This window comes from Microchirus variegatus, assembly GCF_963457635.1.
Source record: "Microchirus variegatus genome assembly, chromosome: 11".
Classification (NCBI taxonomy): domain Eukaryota; kingdom Metazoa; phylum Chordata; class Actinopteri; order Pleuronectiformes; family Soleidae; genus Microchirus; species Microchirus variegatus.
In genome coordinates this window covers 20,249,862-20,272,614 of record NC_139812.1, presented here as the reverse complement: position 1 = coordinate 20,272,614, position 22,753 = coordinate 20,249,862, and the positions used below count along the sequence as shown (strand labels likewise).

Sequence of the window (22,753 nt, the reverse complement as noted above, 5' to 3'; positions counted from 1 at the left end):
ATTAACGCTGTTTTTTTAGTGTGAATCTGCGTCATTACCTTGTTTACGAAGCCCTGAAGTTTCGAAACAAACAGTTCAGCCATTGCTGAGAATGCTGTGTTTTATTGTAATCTCATCTCGGGCTCAGCGAGATCTCTGAGGAAAACCCGGTCCGGTTACGTAAACAGCATTTCTCCTGAACAGCAGATCGTCCTGCTCCGGGCACTAGTCCGGGCACATCCGGTTGCGTACATTGAACTGCAGAAGAAGAATAACGTCAGTTGTGGAGGTGTTTCACGAGCGACAGTGTCTTCTGACTCTGGGTCAAAGTCATGAAAGGGACTGCGGCGGGGAGTCGTGAAGAAGCTTTTTTTAAACACTGTTAAAACAATGTTTTGATAATGAGTAGCAGTGCATCCACCGTTCCAGAGGGGGGAGCTGCGCTTCTGAGAGCAGGTGTGCTGATTATGTCACTTCCGAGTATTGGCCAATCACAAGACAGCTGGGAAGTTCTCTACGCTGGCTGGCCAATCACAACACAGTCTGTCTTCTGGGTCTGAAACACTGTGGCTGAGGACAGCGTCAGTAAGGAGAGATTTCTATCGGCTCGTTTACAGCAACTAGGAGGTTTTTGACCATAAAAACAAGTTAATGTATGTAAGTAGACCTCCATAACTCACATATTATGTGGTCCACTCTATGTGAGCTTTAATCAAAAGAAGGGAAAGGACAAATTACCTTTCTCCTAATAATTGTCCAAACTTACGGCCTTGATTTTAGGTTATATTTTGATGACCCCCCCTGGCAGATGTACAATTTGACTACCTTTGTCCACTGTAATGTCCAATAAAATAAATGTCCCTCCTCTGTGACTCTCTTACTTTATATCTAAACCGTTCGACCTGAGCTGTCCCTCGAATATGCTCACTTCTAATCCTGTCCATCCTCGTCCCTCCGCCTCCTGTCTTCCAAACCTTGCATCACGGCAGGTCCTCACTACCGTCTTAAAGAACCAGAAACCTTTCCCTTTCACTGTCTTTCAGTCACGCATCACCGTCTGACACTCATCTCCACCCACTCTGCACTCTCTCCTTCACCTCTCCTTTTTAAAATTATGACAAGTGACCTGGAAGTGTCTCCTCCTCACGTGTGTCCACTCACTTTAGTTGCGAGAGCACGTTTTGGAAAATTCTACCAAACAATGATGGCAGGTTTTCTTTCTAAAAAAACAAAACAAAAACAAAAACCGAAAAATCTTTTTTGTTTTCGTGATGGAGTTTCGTACTTGTTATGGAGAATGTTCCCCCGAACGCTCATAACACTCCATAATTAGAATGTATCTGTGAAAAGATGCCCAGAGAAGCTTTCCCGAGAGAGCTATATGATCTGTAGGTTTTATGGCTGCAGTGAAGGCCTGGGCATTTCCTCAAAGATTAATTTGCGCTAAGGGCGCAGGACGCAAGGTGAATGACTATTATTCCTGTACTAATTTCACGAAAAAAATATATGTAAAAACACGAGTCTTTGTAAGAAAAACACATTATTTTAAGTTGGAGATACTATAAGTTCTATATTAATGTCTCTCTTTGGAGGACAAAAAAGAGAGATATAGCTATGGAAACAGAGGCTTATTTCCTGAGGAGAGAGTTTCTCTTCAAAATAAGAGAGCAAAATCAATGACCCCAGTGAGTCATTCATTAATATCTGGAGTAATTTATAAGGCGTCTTGGAATCTACAGCTTTTCATGTACATTAAGTAAAAGCCTGTGTATTGTAAACCACACGGCACTATGGCACTTTTTACGAGCCTCTTCAAAGAAGGTGTCCGCGATATTTATGAGCTCTATATTTCCGTGCCTCGCGTGAATGATGGTGTTGACTTACTTATTAATTTACTCACCACTGGTAGCTTCTTACTGGTATTCTGCCGAGTCCCTAAAAGTCATATAAAGCACCACACACGTATGCTATTAGCCCACGCTCTGGGAAGGATACACTTGTTTTAGCGTTACAACAAGCAGGGGCGGTGTGTTGACGTACATGAAGGATCTGTTGGGGTGTTAATAAAGCCGCCGTCTGTCAGTCAGGAAGTTAAAAAGACGAGCAGAGGTGGCTCAGATCTCTTGTCGGAGCGTATCCTGTTTGTGACACTTTTTTTTCCCTTTTTTTCATATATTGTATTTTTACGCCCCCTTCAAAGCTGGTAATCTGTTTGATCTGTTCTGCAGGTGATTCTCATGTTGACGAAATACTATGACTTCAACACTGGAAGAGTAACAGAGAGCTCTTTGTGGAGGTAAGGATCTATCTATCTATCTATCTATCTATCTATCTATCTATCTATCTATCTATCTATCTATCTATCTATCTATCTATCTATCTATCTATCTATCTATCTATCTATCTATCTATCTATCTATCTATCTATCTATCTATCGATAGCAATTGTTTGAGCCAACTTAAGCTAACTTTAAGCTATATTTAAGCTAGCAGATAGATATATAGATATATCTATCTATCTGCTAGCTAGTTATCTATCTGCTAGCTAGTTCTCTATCTATCTATCTATCTATCTATCTATCTATCTATCTATCTATCTATCTATCTATCTATCTATCTATCTATCTATCTATCTATCTATCTATCTATCTATCTATCTATCTATCTATCTATCTATCTATTTGCCACATCTAAAGTGTGAAAAACACATAAATCACAGTGCATTTTCTCTATTTCATGTCTATTGCTTTTGAAATTTGATTGACAACCTCTCTATCAATGAGCTTGAGAAAGTATGTAATTACGAGCGAGAATATTCTGAACCTGCCAAACATGTTCATGTATGAACTGATGAAATCGCCTGAAACATGTAGTCGGCGATAGCAACTAGAAAAGTTGGATAACAACAGAAATAATAATAATAATAATAATAATATAGTTATTAATGACAACTCAGCATTCCTATCTATTAATACTTCTACCTCTCCGAAGATAATAATGTCACTTTTTTGAATAATAACGTCTCATTCCCTGGCCTCGCCTGCCACTCCCAATATCCTCCCTTATTTTGATAATTACAAAAATCTCCATCCATCTAGCAAATTGCCTCATGACTTCTGCTGTTGCAATTTTCTGCTCACATCACACACTTAATGATGCCATCAGCATTTTAACTATAGTCAGTGTTGCTCCATTCTCCTCTGTGCCTCGCAGAAACAACCTATTAACGTTATCCCATAATTGAATTTTAGGTCAACCGATTACGGGACCACGTACGAGAAGTTTAACGAGAAAGTCGGGCCAAAAACCGTCCTGAGCTACTTGTACGTGAGTCCAAACAACAAGCGGAAGGTGAGTCCCTCTGCACTGCGATGGAATGAGAAGTCCTGCCTTTGTCTTGTTTGTGAATAAATCTTGTCAGTTATCGCCCGTGTTGCAGAGATGTCATTACACGGCGGCTTCTTGCAGGAATCAGCACCAGGTGTCTCTTCTAAAGCGGTGCATTGCATAAGCACGGCCCGAAGCTCGGGAGAGACTGCTGCGTGATGTCAGTGTGGCCCTCGCTGATTTTTCCCGTCTCCTCTCCCCTTGTCTCGTCTCAGATCATGTTGCTGACCGACCCGGAGGTGGAGAGCAGCCTGCTCATTAGCCTCGACGAGGGGGCGTCCTATCAGAAACACAGCTTAGCCTTTGATATCCTCAGCCTGCTTTTTCACCCCGAGCAGGAGGACTGGATCTTGGCTTACAGCCACGACCAAAAGGTAGCGAGTGTGTTGCTGTGAAAATGGAAATGTGACAAAAAAACTGGATTGGAATCAGTGCCGTATGTGTGTGTGTGCGCGGGCCACTTCGCTGCTTGTCATTCTTTCGTGAGCTCCGCCCAGATTGATTGGTTCTGTCAGATATAGTGCGAGCTTGTTGGGTCACAACATAATACCAGTCATAAAGTGAACCAAAACACAGGTTGCAGTCGCAAGACATTCATTTTGATAACACTGCCTTCATGAGCTCAGACACTTACGCTCAGGCTGTGGCTGCTAAAACAGTGGCAGCTCGTCATCACCTGCCTCCCATAAACAAGTCACAAAGTCTGGCTATAGGTTTTAAAGCTGCAGTGTGTAACTTTTGCAGATTTGCAGATTGTTGTGATTCTGCCTCTGTTTGGGAATTTGGGAACAGACACGACGCCACGGCAGCCATATGCTGCGTCCTTCACCTGATAATGAGCTCTTTGCACAGCAGCAGCCGTTTTTTTTGTGTTTTAGCAGGAAAAACACACGTGTTTTGGTGACGTATCGTCATCAAATTAAAACGCAATACAGTGAACAGTACCTGCCGGTTTCACTCACAGGGTATCACTACTCAATGTCTCCTCACATCATGGACCACGCCCTCCCACCCTCACTCAGCTCTCAGCCAACTTCTTGGCATTTTTAAAAAATCAGGATATAGGGCAGATAAGTTAGCTAGCATCTTGTGAACTGTTTATTTAACCTTGTATGAATGTGTCCTAGACCAGTGATTCGCAAACTTTTTACACCAAGCACCACTTGAGGGAAAATTGAGCTCTGGTAGTAACACCATTATCATTACTAACGTTAAAATACCTTGCACTAGGGCTCTATAGCGCCCCCCCTAAGGTGAAACATGGCTGGAACACGCCAAGATTAAGTTGCATCGAATTTCACAAAACTTGGTGGGAACCTTTTATAGCCCAAGATTAACAAAAAAGTCCCTCAAGACCATGGCCTCAGCTCAACGGGAGGTCAGCCATCTTGGCCATTTGCTTCGTAAATGAACAAACTCTGCTCCACTACGATCAGTATTTATCAAAGTATTTCCGATTTTCAGAGGAAGCTCACGTACCACTGAATCTCACACACACACGCTTGCAATTGGGAGCATGAACCCGTTATTACTCTGGGCTGTGCTGCGTGAAGGAAGCGTCAGTGTTCTCACACACACACACACACACACACACACACACACACACACACACACACACACACACACACACACACACACACACACACACACACACACACACGCTGACGAATCAAACTCGTCTTCTGACGCCCGACTGCTCTTGGAAAGACTTGATTTTCAGAGAGAGAGAAACTGTCAAGGTCTGAGAAGTGAAATAAATGTTTGAGCGAGGAAGATGAAAGCGTTAGAGGAGAGTCAGTCAATCACTGGGTCAAAAATAAAAAAGAGGCTTGACAGAAGTTTACCTTCAGATCTCTCTCTCTGTGTCTTTGTCGCGCCCCGAAATACCAGGTTTTTTTTCTTCCTTTTTATTGCTGCCAGGATTAAATTAACCTCAGCTTGGTTTCATTTTACATTTATCGACCGTCTGCTGTGTCTTTTTTAAAAAAGTTCTAAGCTCTCAGATAAGTCAAGATGATGCTGCGTATGTTGCTGAAGCCCTGAGCTTAAGATGCTTTAGCGGGAGATTAGAGGCCTTGTGAATTTCTTGGACACAAAAGCTTTATATCATGATAGTAAAAAAAAAACAACAATGTTTTTATCTTCACCTCTCTGGAGAATAAATGGTTTTTGCGATTATAATTTTTGTTTTGTTTTTGAGAAACTTTAGAGTATCATTCTTTTTTTCTTTTTTTTTTACAGGAACAGAGAGATTTTCTCACCACTGATGCATTTTCACAACCTACTCAATGGTGTTATCGTCAAATCAACCTTGACCTTTTCACACCACACACACACAAACAACCTCGACAGCTCCTGGATAATTGGCTCGTATTAAGTTGTATATCGTGGTTTCTCTTTGTTATTTGTTCTTCATTTTTTTTTTCCTCCTCCCTCGTTTCTCAGCTCTACGTCTCGGTTGAGTTTGGGCGGAGGTGGCAGCTTGTGCACGATGGCGTCGTCCCCAACAGATTCTACTGGTGAGATCATTTGCAGAGCGCACACTGATAAATGCTGGAATGTGTTGATACGCTTTTGGAAAAACATGAACGACGGCCAGCAAACAGATGGCGAATAAACATTAATATGTTCAATTAACAGATTAAATCTGGCGTGAACTATACTTCATAAAATACATGTCATGAACTTTGAAAAAACTAATAAAAGATTCTTAGTTTCTAAACAAAATGCGGGGGATTTTACTTTTGTCTCCAGTCGAGATGGAGCTTTTCTTTTCTTTTCTCTCACACGTATCACATGTCGGATTTTGAGATTATTAATGAGATAAATTCATGATTTGATACTCAAATTCTACTTATTTTTATTTTATAGAAAAAAAACCACACAACAGAAATCTGAGGTTAATGTTAGAAGTCTGAGAAATATGGCAGAATTTTCAGATTAACTGCTATGATTCTGAGAATTCTGAGAGGAAACTCCAGAAAAGCCAGAATCCTAAAATAAAAGTTGTAATTCTGAGATTAAACAAATAATTCCATCATTCTCAGTTATTTAAGGTATAGGTCCCATAAGGTTTAGGCCACATGTGATAACAAATGTGAGATTTAAATTAGAATCCTGAGAAAAAATTATAAATCTCAAATTAGATCAAAATTGAGATTCTGAGATTAAACACCACATTCTGTATCTAGGGATTATGGCCACATGTGATTTTGTGGGTAACAAATAAACAAACAAGAATTCTGAGATTAAAGTCAGAAAAGTTCAAGAATATAAAACTCTTTGGATTGTGTCCGTAATCTCAGTTTTTGTGGGGAAAAAACCCAATCTGAAATCTGAAATTTAAATTCTGAACAAATCCTGAACAAAAAAATATTCTGAGATTCTGTCTCTAAGGATTAGGGCCACATGTCTGTTGTTTTTGGAAACAAACAAACAAGAATTCTGAGATTAAAGTCAGAATTCTTTGTTTAATCTCAGTTAATTTAAGGATTAAAATGGCCCTTTAAGGATAATGGCCCCATGGGATTGGGGGTAGAAAAGCCCAGGTACTTTATATACATAGTGATATACATAGTGATATACACTACATATTTATATATATATATATATATATATATATATATATATATATATATATATATATATATATATATATATATATATATAATTATTATTATAAAAGTATAAATCTAAAGTCACAAATCTAATCCTAATCAAACATTAGCCGTCAGTTTTTCAGTTGTTTTGGTTTAATATCTACACTTCAGTGTGTTTCCCAGAATCACTTGTGATGATGTAGCAGAGTCTCAGGATGTCTCTGAGCGTTTTAGCGTTATTAGCAGTTTGTTGCTGCAACAGGGATTATGGCCCAGGATAAATCCTATAATGGGTTTTATAGTTGTTGGCGAGAAAATCCTTTTTCACACTCTTGTCCATAGAATTAAAAAACACAGACCCGTGGATTATTCGAGGCGGTCGGAGTGACCTCCGGTGCAGATATATATCTGTTATACATTAATCTTTAAAGATTGAAATGAGCCAATGTGTTAATAATATTAGCGTGAGTAGGAAAAATCACACGTGGGAGGAGGAGACCAATAAAACAACAAGTACAACAACTGTTATTTTGTTTTAATGCAGCGAGGGGACATGAACGTGACGCCCACGGCTTTAAGATTATTTAATTTACAGCCATTGCAAACGTCTCTATGAGAAAACAATATGCTGTGAAGGTGACTTAGAAGTCTGCTTAGTTACGCACACGTGGAATTCAGCCGCATTGATGAAACATTAACGTCAGACACGAGCATTAATGGTACGCCACGTTACGGGAAATATGAAAATTGCTTGTCATGAAGTGTGAAAAAGCAAAATTTATGTGTAAGAGTTAGATTCTTATTAGAAGAAATAGTCTCTAAACAGAATGTAAGGGATTTTTCTTTTGTTTTATCTAGTTTTTCCAGATATATCTGATGGATTATGAGATTTGGCGACCCCTAGAGGGGGAAAAGCCGAAAGAAAAACACAACAGAATGAAAGGTATCATAACAACTTGCATTTTAGTTTGTAGGAATAACAACAATCTATTTTAGCAAAATGTTCTAATAATAAAAAAAATCGTAAAAGAAAAAAGCCAAAGGCAGTGACTTAGATTCAGACTTCTTTATTGTCCATAAAACTTACATAAAAGTGGCTCTTATTTTGAAAGCCAGGTTGAAAGGAAGTGGTGCTATGTAAGATGTTTCTGTATGAAAGGTGCAGTTGATTCTCGCAAGGAGTGCTTACATCCCATACAAATCACACATGTTCCACTTCTTCTTCTCTGCACACAGCACCCCCCACAGGCCTGGCATATATACTACAGCGATTAGAGTTGGTTTGGTGGGTTTGGCCTGACGGGTCATGTGAAAAAAAATGTTGGAAATTAGCTTAAAACCACATCACGATAACACAGTAATGATATCAATGGTGATATTTCACAGAAATTCAAAATAAAAGTGTTTGGTATGATACGGAGTGATACACAGTTCACAAAAATGTATGATGCTAAAATCAAATAACACATGGACAACTGTAATAAAAACACACAAAAGCTCATATATACATAAATACATGATAAAGTGTGATGATGTAACCGTAGGTGTTATTAATGTTAAGGAGGTCGTGGGCCAGTTCTCATTATAACTTGACATTAAACGGTGGGAGGAATTAAGTCAAGTGGGGGGGCCTCTTGAAGATCAAATATACTAGAGATAAGGCCTAAATAATGTGTGCACTTTCTTTCTTCTGTCCTCCAGGACACAAGTCGAACAAAATATTATGAGTGGGAACCACATGTTAAGCCACACGCAAGGCCGACAGCGTCACAGTAGTGGAACAGTGTGTCCCATCACGGCGGTTTATTTAAGAGCAAACACCGCGGCCCCGCTCACACCGAGAGAACTGGATGAAGCGTTTGACAGAAAGTCCATTAAAAGAGATGGAGCTTTGAGGCAATTACAGAGTGCTGAGGGAAGCAGGACGCGGGGCCTTTTATATTATACTTCAGACGTGCGATGGAAAATGAGCAGAAACCCATCTTGTGTCACAACAGCTGCTATTAATATAACAAGTGGTCGCCGCTGTCGCTCTGCACTTAGCAACTATCATGAAGAATCTGTGCTGGGAGTGAATGAAATGGCAAATGCACCTTCCACATAAAGAGTAGCGGAGGTCAAATGTCTGTGAGGTCGTTGTAGCTCAGAGTTAAACGCCAGTTATTCTGATAAAATGTGAAGTTGGTCTTTGATTTTATTTATTTTTTGTCCTTCAGAGACTTTCTTTTTATTTTCCGACTCGAAAAGAATCCCCGGCTTTTGCTTCTGACTGTTAATACGACCTTATGTTACGGCGAAGTCTTCAAGGCAAAACGGCTTCATTTCACCATAAAAACAAAACAACAGTTCGGAAAAAATTGGAGGCATTAAAAAAAAAAAAAAAAAAAAAGCACGCACAATTAGAACAAAACTGCCTAATTATAATGAAATAATAAAACAGAGCGCAGGAAATAATAGAACGAGAGAAAGTAAAAACAAGCACTAAAACAGGGCGGAGAATAGGATTAAACGATAATTTAATTTAAGATTATTAGAAGAACGCGTCACTAATCTCGAGGTTTGCCTCAATGTGATGGCAGAGAAACTTCAACGACTTAAATAATGAGCCACTTTGTGTCCAAAATAAATACAAATACAGTGAAATCACGAGGAGAAAAATGCAATTAGAAAGATAAAAGTATATGGGTTTGACTTTTTTAAAGAGTTTTTCCAGTCAAGTGATTCAAATCAGGTCACACTAATGCAACCGTTTAAACGTATGTGATGCAAATTCTTTATTAAATGTAGATAATGTATAAAACACATTAAATTGTTGTTGGATTTGAGGTAAAAACATGTATACATATATATATATATATATATATACTTCCATATAATCACATGAGATGACATGAGATCTGGGGAAAAGTTTGAAGAGACTTTGTTTCTTTTTAAAGAAATAAAACACATTTATTTAAATACACAGTTGTATAAGGGCAACAAATATCAACTCATAATGAGGGCAAGGCAACGTTAATATTTATTTATTTATTTATTTATTTACAGCACATTTCATACTCAAGGGCAACTCATTGTGCTTTGAATGCAACCCAATTATAACATACATTTAACAAGGTACAGAATAATAATAATAAAAAAGAAAGAAAATAAAAAAAAAAGGTTTCTAAAAATATGACGTTGAAGAAAGAAACAAAGTAAAGTGCAGAAGCTGGGTTTAAAAATAACGTTCACAGTCGCAGCTCATGTTTTAAACAGACCGTAAGTAATAACTTTTATGTATAAATTAAATAAATGTGACAGCAGCGCGATGAGCTGTTCCCAAAACTTGAAATGCCTCTATGTCATTTTTTAAAATCTGTGTCTTATTGTTTAATTTCTTTATTTTTGTTTCTTTTTAATTGTACTTTATGAGTCTGATTGTAAAAGATTTGATTTGATTTAATTTGATTCATGAGGCGGAACGACCGCGATTCATTCGATTTTACGGGCGGGTCATAAATAATGACGCGCACTAAACAATAACAATAACCACCACGTTTATAATTGATGTTTGTTCTGATGTCACAGGTCCAGACTGGGTTTAGACAAAGAGCAAGGGATGATTCACCTGGAGATCAGCGTCTCTGACGGACGTGAGTAACAAAATAATACAACTATTAATTGTGAAATATGCTCGTGCAGTGGTTCTCAAACTCTTTATACCAAAGTAGAACCAACTTTAAAATACACATTGTCAGCTCTGGACTTTTCACAGGAGGAGATTTATTCCCAATAAAGTCCCTGATGCACTCGTGTCAGGGTCCTGTAGTATCTGACTCCACCATCGGGTGGCGGTGCAAGTCTCGGCGCAGGGAAAATTACACATTCCTACCAAAGAAGAAGAGAACGATGCTACAGCTCCCTCGGACACGTCTGGTTCGAGCAGCTCACGTCAGGCAGGGGAGTCGCGGTGTTCGGCAGTTTGAGGGTCGCGAGGTCGAGGATCGGATGACTACTTCTTCTGTTGTTTAAATTTTTTTTTCTGCTTGGTGAGCGGCGCTTAACACTCCACCTACTGGTGGGCCGGAGATTCAGTTCACACATTCACTGTCCAGGCGCACCCTGCGTGCTCTTTGTGCGCGGTTCCAAAATCTGGGCTGCACACACAGCCTGTGGGTTACGCATTAATGGCGCAAATTGTGTCATGCGTCAAGATAATTTTCTCTCTCATCGTCCTCCTCTTCCACACATATACTTCCCACACTGGTTATAGTGAAATTAGCGAGAGATTCTACACTCTTAGAAATAAGGGTTCCAAAAGGGTTCTTCTACAAGGGTTGAGGTTCTACTTGGAACCATTTGCTTCTGAAAAACCCTTTCTTTGGGAAGGGGTTTTTTCAAGGGTTCTTGGTAACACTAATGGTTCCAGTAAGAACAATTTTGATCCAGAGAACCCTTTAAAACCCCTTTCCTGAATAAAGGGTTCTTGGTGGAACCCTCCAAAAGGGTTCCAGGTGGAACCTTTTTAGGTTTCTCCTATGAGGACAAGCCGAAGAACCTTATATGGTTCTACTTTGCACTTTTATTTCAAAGAGTGTATGCACGCCGGTCAAAATCCCTCCAGCTCCACACCGAGGAATATATTATTTTTATCTAGAAACAAACCCTCAGACGTCACTGACAGTGAAAGAACCACCTTCCTCGTGTGGAGACTGTGTGGAGACACAGATCTGATCCGATTAAGCTAATTCATTTTTCAAGAGCCAATGCTATGACTTAGCTCTTTCGTTAGCCGCGGTGCAGAGAGAGGGCCACTTCCATAAGGCCACGTGTGTTAATGCTTTTTCCCCCCAGGGGGCAAGACTGCCTCATTTTGGCTGATGCTAACGCACCAGGACAGTCCACCTTCTAAATATTCTCCCCTCATCCCCCCCCTCCCTATTCTGTCCCTCTGAAAAACTACCACATATTTTCTATTTTCTCATTTTCTGCTCACGCGCAGGGTCACAGTACATAACGTGCAAACTTCAGAACTGCTCCGACGGAAACAAGGGCAAACCCTTCCCTGGATTTATCATCCCCAACTCCCTGGTGGTTCAGGACGAGTACGTTTTCATCCAGGTGGGTTTTTATTGCGATATCTGGCTTCATTAAAAGACAATTAAACGCGGCACCGCTGCATTCGATTGCATCTTAATGTACAGTCATTTCATTAACTAAAAGGGACCATTATCCTGCAGGCGGCGGGGGTGAAATCACTGTGTTGTGTACGCGTTGTGTATTATACTGGAGCCCTGCTTTGCCCTCATGCACAGACATTATAATTACAGCAAAGCCCAGAGTTTTGATAAAAGCTGTTAGTGATCAGCGTTTGTATGTTGTTCAGAAAACATGCTGTATGTGCGTATGTAATTAAAACAATTATCAGATACTTAAGTACGTGATGTTAATGTCTTTCTGTTTGGGAAAATCGAATCTAATTGCGATTTCTCGCCTCACAGATATTTCAACTTAATTTGTAAAACAGTTCAATATTCGTTGGAACCGTCAACAATATGAACTATTCTGTGTTTTAATGCAGGAATGAGTGCTTAAAGATGTTGTGTTACATTTAATCAGTTGTCACGGAACATACAACAATAGAACAGTTACCACATCTGTGGTTGAATCAGTAAATAAGTGTAATTAAAAAAATTGTAAAGGCGTAATGTAAACATGTCTGACCCTGATGTAGCGAGGCTATAAATTGTAAAGAAAGAATTTGAAAATTAACAATATTGTAGAGCTATAGTGCACTAAAGCATGAAAATTGATGATTTCCTCTCCGATAACAAGAACAAAAAAAATCTATCAAACAATATTTAACATGTTATATGACAACTACTTCCTTACTTTACTCTGTATGTAGTTTTTTTTTTTTTTAGCTGTTCAGACTGCCAAATAAATCAATCTGGATACAATCTGGATATGCTTCAAAGGTCCGAGCTGGGCTGCAGACTAAACAAGGCCTGAATGTATCAAACAGACTTTGTGATGTGTATATAAATAAATGTAATACGTGTATAATGCAGATTTCTCTGTATTCCTGTACTAGGTGCCAGTAGGCGGCCAGTCCGTTCATTACGTGTCCTACAGAAGAAACGCTTTCTACCCAATGAAGCTTCCTAAGTACACTCTGCCGAAGGTAAGACGACGCTGGAGACAAAAGAGAGTGTTTGGTTTTTGACGAGACACAAGCTACAAAAACAAGCAGAGATAAAAATACCTCTGCTGACTTTGTCACCCCACAGAAGGATGTGTCACTAACCGTCGTGCCAAATTTAAGAGAGAGTAAACAGATGCTAAGTGTTTGAAAAATTACGTTTTTTTCAAATCTGCAATGTTCTCTGCTCTGAGACACTGGGGACGTGTCCACTGGAGCAGCATAACACACACACACACGCACACACACGCACACACGCATACTGGTCCACTCACTTAAGCGGGGACCAAAGACTTGGAACACCCAGAGTGTCCATTAATGTAAACACTCTGGTAGAGTCCAGAGAGTAGTGACATTTTCATCAAATTTATCGCAGATTAATGACATAACAGTGTACACAAACACAAAGCTTGTTTAGCTACAGCCCTGCTCTCTGTCGCCCTCTCTCTTTACCTAGTGGTACTGCAGCCTCATGACAGGAGTCAGCTCTTCTTTCTGTTCTTCTTCTTCTCTTCCTCATTTGCTAGTTTTTAGTAGTTTCTTAAGCAAGTCCGGTATTTGTTTGCTTTTTTTACTCAACAGAGCTCCCCCTACAGTTTCGGAGGATGTAGTGTATGATACCACATACATATCCTTCTATCCATTGTCTCCTTGCCAAACTTCTCTATTCTCGCCATTTGCAAAAAAAGTACGGCCTGACCTCCTTCCACGGGTGCCTCTGCTTTTTTTCTCCAGCCTCTGTGATGATGAACGTCACAGAGGATCGGATGACTACTTCTACCAGGGTTCCAAAAGGGTTCTTCTACAAGGGTTGAGGTTCTACCTGGAACCATTTGCTTCTAAAAAACCCTTTCTTTGGGAAAGGGTTTTTTCAAGGGTTCTTGGTAACACTAATGGTTCCAGTGAGAACCATTTTGATCCAGAGAACCCTTTAAAACCCCTTTCCTGAATAAAGGGTTTTAAAAGGGTTCTTGGTGGAACCCTCCAAAAGGGTTTCAGGTGGAACCTTTATAAAAAGGTTCTACCTGGAGCCAAAAAGGGTTCTCCTATGAGGACAAGCCGAAGAACCTTACATGGTTCTACTTAGCACTTTTATTTCTAAGAGTGTAAGAGACAGTGGAGAATCTCCCTGCAACTAGACATTTAACCCTCACAATGACTCTGAAGCTGTTATATTCGGACAAATGCATCTCAACTATTTAGGAAACCAAAGACACGAGTGTAGTTAGCAGGTGAACGGTAACATTTTAGGTTTTAGGAGGAGTTATGGCTACGATGCATCATGGTGTCACATTTTTTGGCACACCTGAACCGAAGACTGGAGAGGAACTGTTTTTCATTCTTTCCTCCACAGTTATGAATTGTTTCACGTGTTCTCAGCCACTTAATCTCACATATATATGATGTTTAAAGAGAAGATCTTCTGCGTTTGCTTCACAGGGACGTTAATATTACTGTGAAACTCTCAACACATTTTTCCTTCGGGCTGTTTTGTGGAAACATGTCGACTTAACGTGGGGTGATTTTTCAAATGATTTCAGGCCGGCTTGTTCACAGATACACATGATGTTTGCCGACAAATCTGATTAATTGTTCTCCGCGCGTTAATATCCCTCTGAAAATTGATTCAGCGATGCATATTCATCACACCTTCAGATGTTGTTGTTTTTAATCAGTGGCCCCCCCCCGCCCTCCCGCATCAACAAATATTTACTTCAAAATCAAAATGTGGACTTGCGTGGTTGGTGTCCCACCCCCCCCACCCCTCTCCCCCGCCTCCTCCAGAACTCGGGCGGAAGTTTTCTGAAGCAGAAAACATCCATTTGCATTTGCACAGAATAGAGTTCTGCCCTAATTTACATCCACTAAAAGGCACAGCAGGGCGGCGTAATGGTTTTGAGACACCGTGTCATAACAACAGGAGACTTAGTGCTCACCGTGTTATTTCAATCAATCTGTCCAACCACCCACTCAACCGTGTACAGTCAAAAAAAATTTCTTTGAGAAGGACACACACGTCTCGCCAAACTCCAAAGAGAGAGGAAGAAAACGCAGTCTTCGTTATGGAGCGTATTCATTTTTTAGTGCGCGGCACGAAACGCCTGGGATCTCATTTCTGCCCATCCTGACTGAATGATGCAATATTGTAATAATGTGCACACATCTTGATTCACCCTTAATGTTGAAAGAAAATGATTTAATGATACTCGCAGAGGCGTATTGCATTAATTCGTTAAAAAAGGGAATAAATGACAAAAAGCTGAATTAATGGGATACTTTTCCTTGTAAGAGCTCAGTTTAATGGATGCATATTGCCTTTACCAATAAATAAATAAGTTATGAACACATTTGTGAATTAACAAGATATGATTCTGGCTCTGTTTTGAAAAATTTGCCCATCAATACAGAAGAAAACAAAGCCGAAATATTTTTTTATGATGAAATTATCTTGGTAATTTGAGAAAAACAAAACAGAATTTGGTATTTTTATGAAAGATTATCCCATAAAAACAGCTTCAAAAAAAAATATATATATATATATTGTCTACGTCTAAAAACGTCTAAAACGTAAAGTAAAAATCATATTATAAATTATATATTATCTATTTTAAGTGTTAAAGTGTTTAAAGTGTGTTTAAAGTGTAGAATGTATGTAATTGAGAAACTGAGCTGCAATAAAAATGATTATAATCATAATCTACTACTTATTTGGTCCAGAAAATGTCAAAACAAGACATTTGAGAACATCGTTATTTACAATGATGTTCTCAAATGTCTTGATTTGTCCACAAACCAAAACGATTCAGTTCTAATGATTTCTTTAATGAACGTGAAAATATCCACATTTAAGAAGCCTTTATTGTTCCTCTCCTGAATGTCATGTGTGCTTAGGACTTGCAGATAATCAGCACCGACGACAACCAGGTGGTGGCAGCGATCCAGGATCAGCACCAGAACGACTCGTACAACCTGTACATGTCTGAGTCCAGAGGACTTCTCTTCACCCTGATGCTGGAGGACGTCGTGAGCAGTCGAGGGCCAGAGGGAAACATCATGATCGACCTGTACGAGGTAGGCGGTGACGTCGGGGTGATGATGTCGTCCGAATCTGATCCAGATTACGTGTTTGGATTTGGCAATTTAAATGTAACATGAATCAGTCCGGGCCACAGGATCTGTCTGCATGCAGATTGCACGTTCTCCCTATGTGTGCATGGGTTTTTCCCGGGTTTCCCGGCTTCCTCACACGGTCCAAAAACAAGCAATATGGGGGATTAGGTATATGGGACACTCTAAATTGACCTTGAGTGTGAGAGTGAATGTTTGGGCCAATTCCATTTCCTATCTTAACCCTCAGTCTTAACCCTCAAGCTCAACCCTTAATCTTAACTGGCCCTCAAAACCAAGTGTTGAGGCTTATTTTGTCACTTAGAAATGGGACACCCCTTAAATGCAGATACGACCTCAGACTGTGGGGGGCAGAATAACACGAAAGCTGCGTCCAGTCTGTCAACTCCAAAAAAGGAGAAGAATTTACGTCACGATTATTTATTACGATCCGTTTGTCAGTCAAGTTATTAGGTTGTCAGTTAGTTATAAGATGATACTCATACAAATACCACAACCACGGACATATTCAGCTGACAGTTACCACACACAACGGCTTATTGAAAAGTAAACGATAACAAACGATCGCTTGTCCGCACCAGCCGGCTATTGACAAAAGATCGTAAAATAAAAATAAATGTTACACAACAATGACGTCAGTAATCCATAATATGGGCCTAAACTAAGATAATACAATGGTTTTCATCATTTTGATATTTCTATTAACAAAGAAAATACTTAATTTGTATCGCACTCGTTTCGCCGCTTTCGACGCCATCTTTCTTATGTGAAAACACGCAATGCATTCTGGGTAGCCCTTGCTCCCAAGGGTGGTCTCGGAAAAAGCTCAATATTGAGGACGATACAGCCCTTAAACTTGCCCCTCAACTTAATTTTTCTGAGAATCGGGACAGCACTTGCACTAGCGGGAGCGCACATTTTTGAGATTGAGGGTTAAGATTGAGGGTTAAGCAAGGAATTGGAATTCACCCTTTTGTCTCTGTGATGGACTGACGAACCGTGGAGGACAAAGAGGTAGGAGATGGCTGGATGGATGGTTCAGATGTGTTATATCAGACACATGTGAACAGATCAGGATGACTTCTGTCATGCTTATATAAGACGGCAACAGCAGGTAAAGTTCTATACAGATCTGGATCCGGTGGATTAAAAGGTAAAAACATCAGGTGCTGGTATGTATAACGCAGATAACAAAGTGTTTAAGCACGATTAGAGGTCTGTGCTCTCCGAGTGTGCTTGTTTGTGTCATTAATTGGTCCAATTATATGCTCATATGGATTATCGTACCATTTTTGTTTTGTGCCACACTCCTACACACACGCAGTGTACAGCCCACACCGAGTATTCTGCCTATTCCAATGCCGCCCATACTTTCTCACTCACATTTAGTCACAAATTATATATAACCGAGCTGAAATTAATGAATCATTAGCAAGACGTTGGCAGAAAATCCTTGACCTACTATTTTAGTTATGTCGCGTATAACGGTTTCTTTAGCGCCGCTCGATTCTGCCTCCACAAATGAACCTGTGCTTTTAAATGACTGGAATGGTAATACAACACATTCCAAGAGGACTATTAGATATTAATGGATCTTTTTTTCGATTTGATATACACTGCATTTTTTTTTTTTTGGCACCTTGTAAGAAGCAAATCATGAAATATGTATGTCTCTCACCGTAATCCATCAAACTACACGTTTTGTTCATGCCTGCTTTCCAGTCCACGCTGGACTGAGCTTCTCCCACCGAGCCTTGGCCATGCTTCGACTGTTGATGTGGGCTCATATATATATATATATATATATATATATATATATATATATATATATATATATATATATATATACATACAGAGACGCACCACACTTACAGCACATCAGGGATTGTCAGTGTTTATATTTTGGTGTCAGAGCCGCATTGGTAAATACAAACCAACTCTGGCTGTGACAAATAAAGCACAGACACACGCAGCCTTAAACTTTAAACTCACAGTTTCATATAATGTTTCTCTTTTATATTTTTATGTCCTGGCTGCTTTTGGGCCCTCAAACTCAACTCGAGTGGAAAAAAAAAGTTGATATGATGCTTAAAATTATATTGGAAACCCGCAATAATGAATGCATTCATGTTGCAAAATGAATTCTGTAAATAAATAAGTACTTCATAATAACTTTATTATAGATATTGAGTGGTGCGTGTGTGTGTGTGAGCTCAATGCATCATCTGTAGTTTAGCTTGTTTAGTTGACTGAACATCAATCACAGAGGAAAATATGCTTTGTACCAGATTATAGCTCCCTATGGAGCTAATTTACAGTTTTACAGTGGACAAAACTACATCACATACTAAAGTAGAGTAATATAGTGGAGGAAAATACAGTAAAAATACAGTGTGACTATGCCCTGTTTAACATACTTACATGCATTATTTTATATGCTCCATAATATCTGGTGCTATTTAAAGCCCTAGTGTTTCTGGAGTATAGCTTGAATGAATCTAGAGATTATTCATTATTCATGTAGTTAAGCACTGTATCATCTAAATAACATGATGTCATTTCTCTTTCACGAAGACCAAACAAAGGCAAAATAATAACAAAAATGTTACATACTACAGCTTTAATTATGCCTAAAAGATTGAGGGGAAAAACATTATTCTGCAAAGTTATTTGGCACCAGAAGAATCCATCTGTGGGTCCTGACCCAGTCTGTGGGAATGACGGATCGAGATTATTCTAATCTGCAGCTGCTACCAACATACAGTCATCTGTGTGTATGTGTGTGTGTGTGTGTGTGTGTGTGTGTAAACGTACAAAGCTATTGTTGTGGGGACATGATTATTTGTCTGGGCTTCACAACTTTAAAGTGCTTTTTCCAGATTAAGACCTGGTTTAGGGTAAAGTGGCTGGGGAAAGCCTTACGTCTATGATGTGTCCTCACTAATATATAAAAACAAGTTTGTGTGTGTTAGTGTGTACATGTCTTCATTAGTATGCTGTGTGGACCAATGGTCAAACATATCTTTGTGAAGACATGTTGACCTTGTGAGGACATTTTGGCTGGTCCTCACAACTTTACCAGGCTTTTTGAGGATTGAGATCTAGTTTTAGGGTTAGTTAGGTTTAGGTCTAGATTAGGGTAAGGGTTAAGTGTGTGTGTACATGTCTAATAGTCAAACCGTCTTTGTGGGGACATTTTGACCTTGTGAGGACATTTCGGCCGGTCCACACAACTTTACCAGGCTTTTTGAGGATTGAGATCTAGTTAGTTAGGTTTAGGTTTAGATTAGGGTTAGGGTTAAGTGTGTGTGTACATGTCTAATAGTCAAACCCTCTTTGTGGGGACATTTTGACCTTGTGAGGACATTTTGGCCGGTCCACACAACTTTAACAGGCTTTCAGGATTAAGAACTAGTTTAAGAGTTAGTCAGGGAATGCATTATGTTGATGATGTGTCCTCACTATGATATTAAAACAAGTTTGTGTGTGTTTGGACATGTCTTTCGTAGGCCATGTGGACCAATAGTCAAGCGTGCTTTGTCGGGACATTTTGACCTTGTGAGGACATTTTGGCAGGTTAGGGTTGGGTACTGAGGTTAGGGTATAACGGGCCAGGGCAGGGGTGTCAAACGTACGGCCCGTGGGCTAGAACTGGCCCCCCTGAAGGTCCGATCTGGCCTGCAAGATGAATTTTCTACTGCTTACTACTGTTGTGAGAATGCTGCGGCCCCTTTAAGAGCCGGGCAAGTGTACAGTCATTCCTAATGTGTCCCCTATTAGCTTCCACTTTAGTTTCAACTAATTCTAATCATAGTTCCTGCTACCAGTGACTCAACGTTTAGTACCTTTGTAGAGAATGTGTAAAATTCTAAAATTAAAGCACAATGTTGTCAGGTTTTTCATAGGAAGGAAAACATTGGTTATTATGCTGTTCTTTCACTTGTTCAGCCTGCTCTGTATTTGGCCCCTGACTTACAGTGAGTTTGACACCCCTGGGCAAGAGAATGCATTATGTCTATGAGTGTACACACAAAGAACGCAACACCACAGTGTGTGTGTGTGTGTGTGTGTGTGTGTGTGTGTGTGTGTGTGTGTGTGTGTGTGTGTGTGTGTGTGTGTGTGTGTGTGTGTGTGTGTGTGTGTGTGTTCACTGACCGCACACAATGGGTCTCCGTACCAGCCGTTTGACTGTTGAGAAATAAGAAGCAGCAGCTATTTTTAGCTGACATTTTGTATGTTTTGTGCTCTTTAAAAAACAGGGGAAGAGAAAATGTGAAGTCAAGCGACGGGCGCCGCGTCTACGTCGCCAAAGTTTGTGCACTTGAAACGCTAAGAAGACACTAAGAGAAATAACTCAGGGGCTGCACCATATGTTGTTTTGATTCTACAAAGTCCTACAGATGGTCCAAAATAGTGCTCCCTGTCAGAAAAAGTATCACTTTCAATCTTCACTTCACTCGTCAAACTATATAGGCCTTCAGCTTCTCCTTAAGTTTGAATAATTTAAGTTTTATTTTTTTATTTACCCCCCCCCACCCCCCCAAACCCTTCTCTGTCTCATGTTTTGCAGGTTGCTGGGATTAAAGGGGTGTTCCTGTCAAATAAAGTTGTCGAGAACCAAGTGAAAACTTATATCACCTACAACAAGGGGAGAGACTGGCATCTTCTTCAGGCTCCTACAACCGATCTCCAGGGAAACGCGGTTTATTGTGAGCAGGTAAGTGGGCCACTGACGAGAGGAGGGGTTTGGGCGGGTTTTTGGATTTTCCTTCCTGTGCTCAAAAATAACAATAATAATAATAAAAAAAAAAAAAAAAAATCTACACAGCATCGTTTCAGATCATGGTCAGAAGGTGGAGTTGAATCTGTATCACATCCTCACGGTCTGAAATACATCTACATACTGTTTTTTTGTCATGAGATGAAATATGTTTCGAGTTATTATTAGCATTATTGGTGGCAGTAAATATGTAATAACGTTGTTATAATATGTCATATTATGCTGTAGAACTCATTTTAGTGCTCTGATAGATGATATCATTGATCAGATCAACATGAATCATGTTATTCATCATTAAAGGACTGAAAGATTTGATGACGTTTCAGTATTATTGTAGATATTAAAGAAGAGAATCAATAGCAATATACATAAAATGTTTTATACAATCCTATTTACAGGTGAAAGCATCCAATAATTTAATGAAGCAGCATAAATCAAATTTCAGCAATACATCGACTGTGTATTAAAGCATAATTCATCCGTTTCATTAAATTGACGAGGTTGCCGTTTATTTTATTTATTTCTTCAACGCGGCACAAACGTTATTGTTTAATGTCAATATTTAGAGTAACTCCCTCTTACAGATTTTGTTTATGCAGAATCAATTCTCCTGTTTTGTTAAATTAGATTAAATTAATTAACAATATTGAACCCCAGCAGACCTGCAAGTGTTTTACATTTTGTAGTCAAAGGTCACGATTTATTTCAGAGGATATTTTTTTGCAGAGTCTGATGTTGTTTTTGTATGAAACTCTTCTTCTTCTTCTTCTTTTTTTACTGCTTTGCATTCCTCAGCCGTTCTGTTCGTTACATCTGCACCTTCATGTGTCGGAGAATCCGTACACGTCGGGAAACATTGTCAGCAAGGACTCAGCGCCGGGAATTATAATCGCATCAGGTAAAAAGATGATGATTTCATTCTCACATTCCCTCACAGTCAGTGAAATGTGTTGTTTTCTTTTTTAGCTCTGCTTCTATAATCGTGACCTTTTCACCTCAAAACAGCGATTAAATCAGTCAGCGTTTCTGTTCCCTGTCATGTTATGTTGCACTTGTTTGATTACACTTTGAGTTTCTTTGGATTAAACTGTTTTTTTTTTGTTTTGTTTTTTGCCTCAGGTGTCGTTGGACCCGAGCTCACCAGTACTAATGTCAGTATTTTCATCACATCTGATGCTGGAAACACCTGGAGAGAGGTACAGCTTCTTCAATATTCTTTTTTAAATCTTTCGCGATTATAATATTATGAGAATAAAGTCGTAAGAATAAACTCATATTATGACTTTATTGTCAATACGTCGTAATCTTTCAAGATTAAAGGTGTAATATTATGAGAATAAGGCCATAATCTTTTGAGAATAAAGATGTAATTTTCAAGAATAAAGTTGGAATATTTTGAGAATAAAGTTACAATCTTTCGAGATTAAAGTCGTAATTTTCAAGAATTAAGTCGTAATTTTCAAGACTAAAGTTGTAATCTTTCGAGAACAAAGTCGTAATTTTCAAGAATAAAGGTGTAATATTTTGAGAATAAAGTCGTAATGTTTCGAGAATAAAGATGTAATTATTGAGAATAAAGTTATAATCTTTCGAGAATAAAGTCGTAATTTTCAAGAATTAAGTCGTAATTTTCAAGACTAAAGTTGTAATGTTTCGAGAATAAAGTTGTAATGTTTCGAGAATAAAGATGTAATTATT

At 39.2% G+C, this 22,753-nt stretch overlaps 1 protein-coding gene across 1 annotated transcript in view; it reads left to right on the top strand.

Moving 5' to 3' along the window:
- The window catches only part of LOC310933848 (VPS10 domain-containing receptor SorCS1-like), a gene marked incomplete at its 3' end in the record, with an annotated part of 86,904 nt that overhangs the window by 34,495 nt on the left and 29,656 nt on the right, over positions 1 to 22,753 (top strand). The window contains exons 2-12 of the mRNA XM_083897419.1: positions 2,208 to 2,275; positions 3,231 to 3,330; positions 3,582 to 3,740; positions 5,812 to 5,885; positions 10,533 to 10,597; positions 11,947 to 12,065; positions 13,039 to 13,128; positions 16,039 to 16,218; positions 20,846 to 20,992; positions 21,851 to 21,953; positions 22,175 to 22,251. Of these exons, the coding sequence (XP_083753545.1) occupies positions 2,208 to 2,275; positions 3,231 to 3,330; positions 3,582 to 3,740; positions 5,812 to 5,885; positions 10,533 to 10,597; positions 11,947 to 12,065; positions 13,039 to 13,128; positions 16,039 to 16,218; positions 20,846 to 20,992; positions 21,851 to 21,953; positions 22,175 to 22,251 (1,182 nt within the window). The remainder of the gene's footprint in view (positions 1 to 2,207; positions 2,276 to 3,230; positions 3,331 to 3,581; positions 3,741 to 5,811; positions 5,886 to 10,532; positions 10,598 to 11,946; positions 12,066 to 13,038; positions 13,129 to 16,038; positions 16,219 to 20,845; positions 20,993 to 21,850; positions 21,954 to 22,174; positions 22,252 to 22,753) is intronic.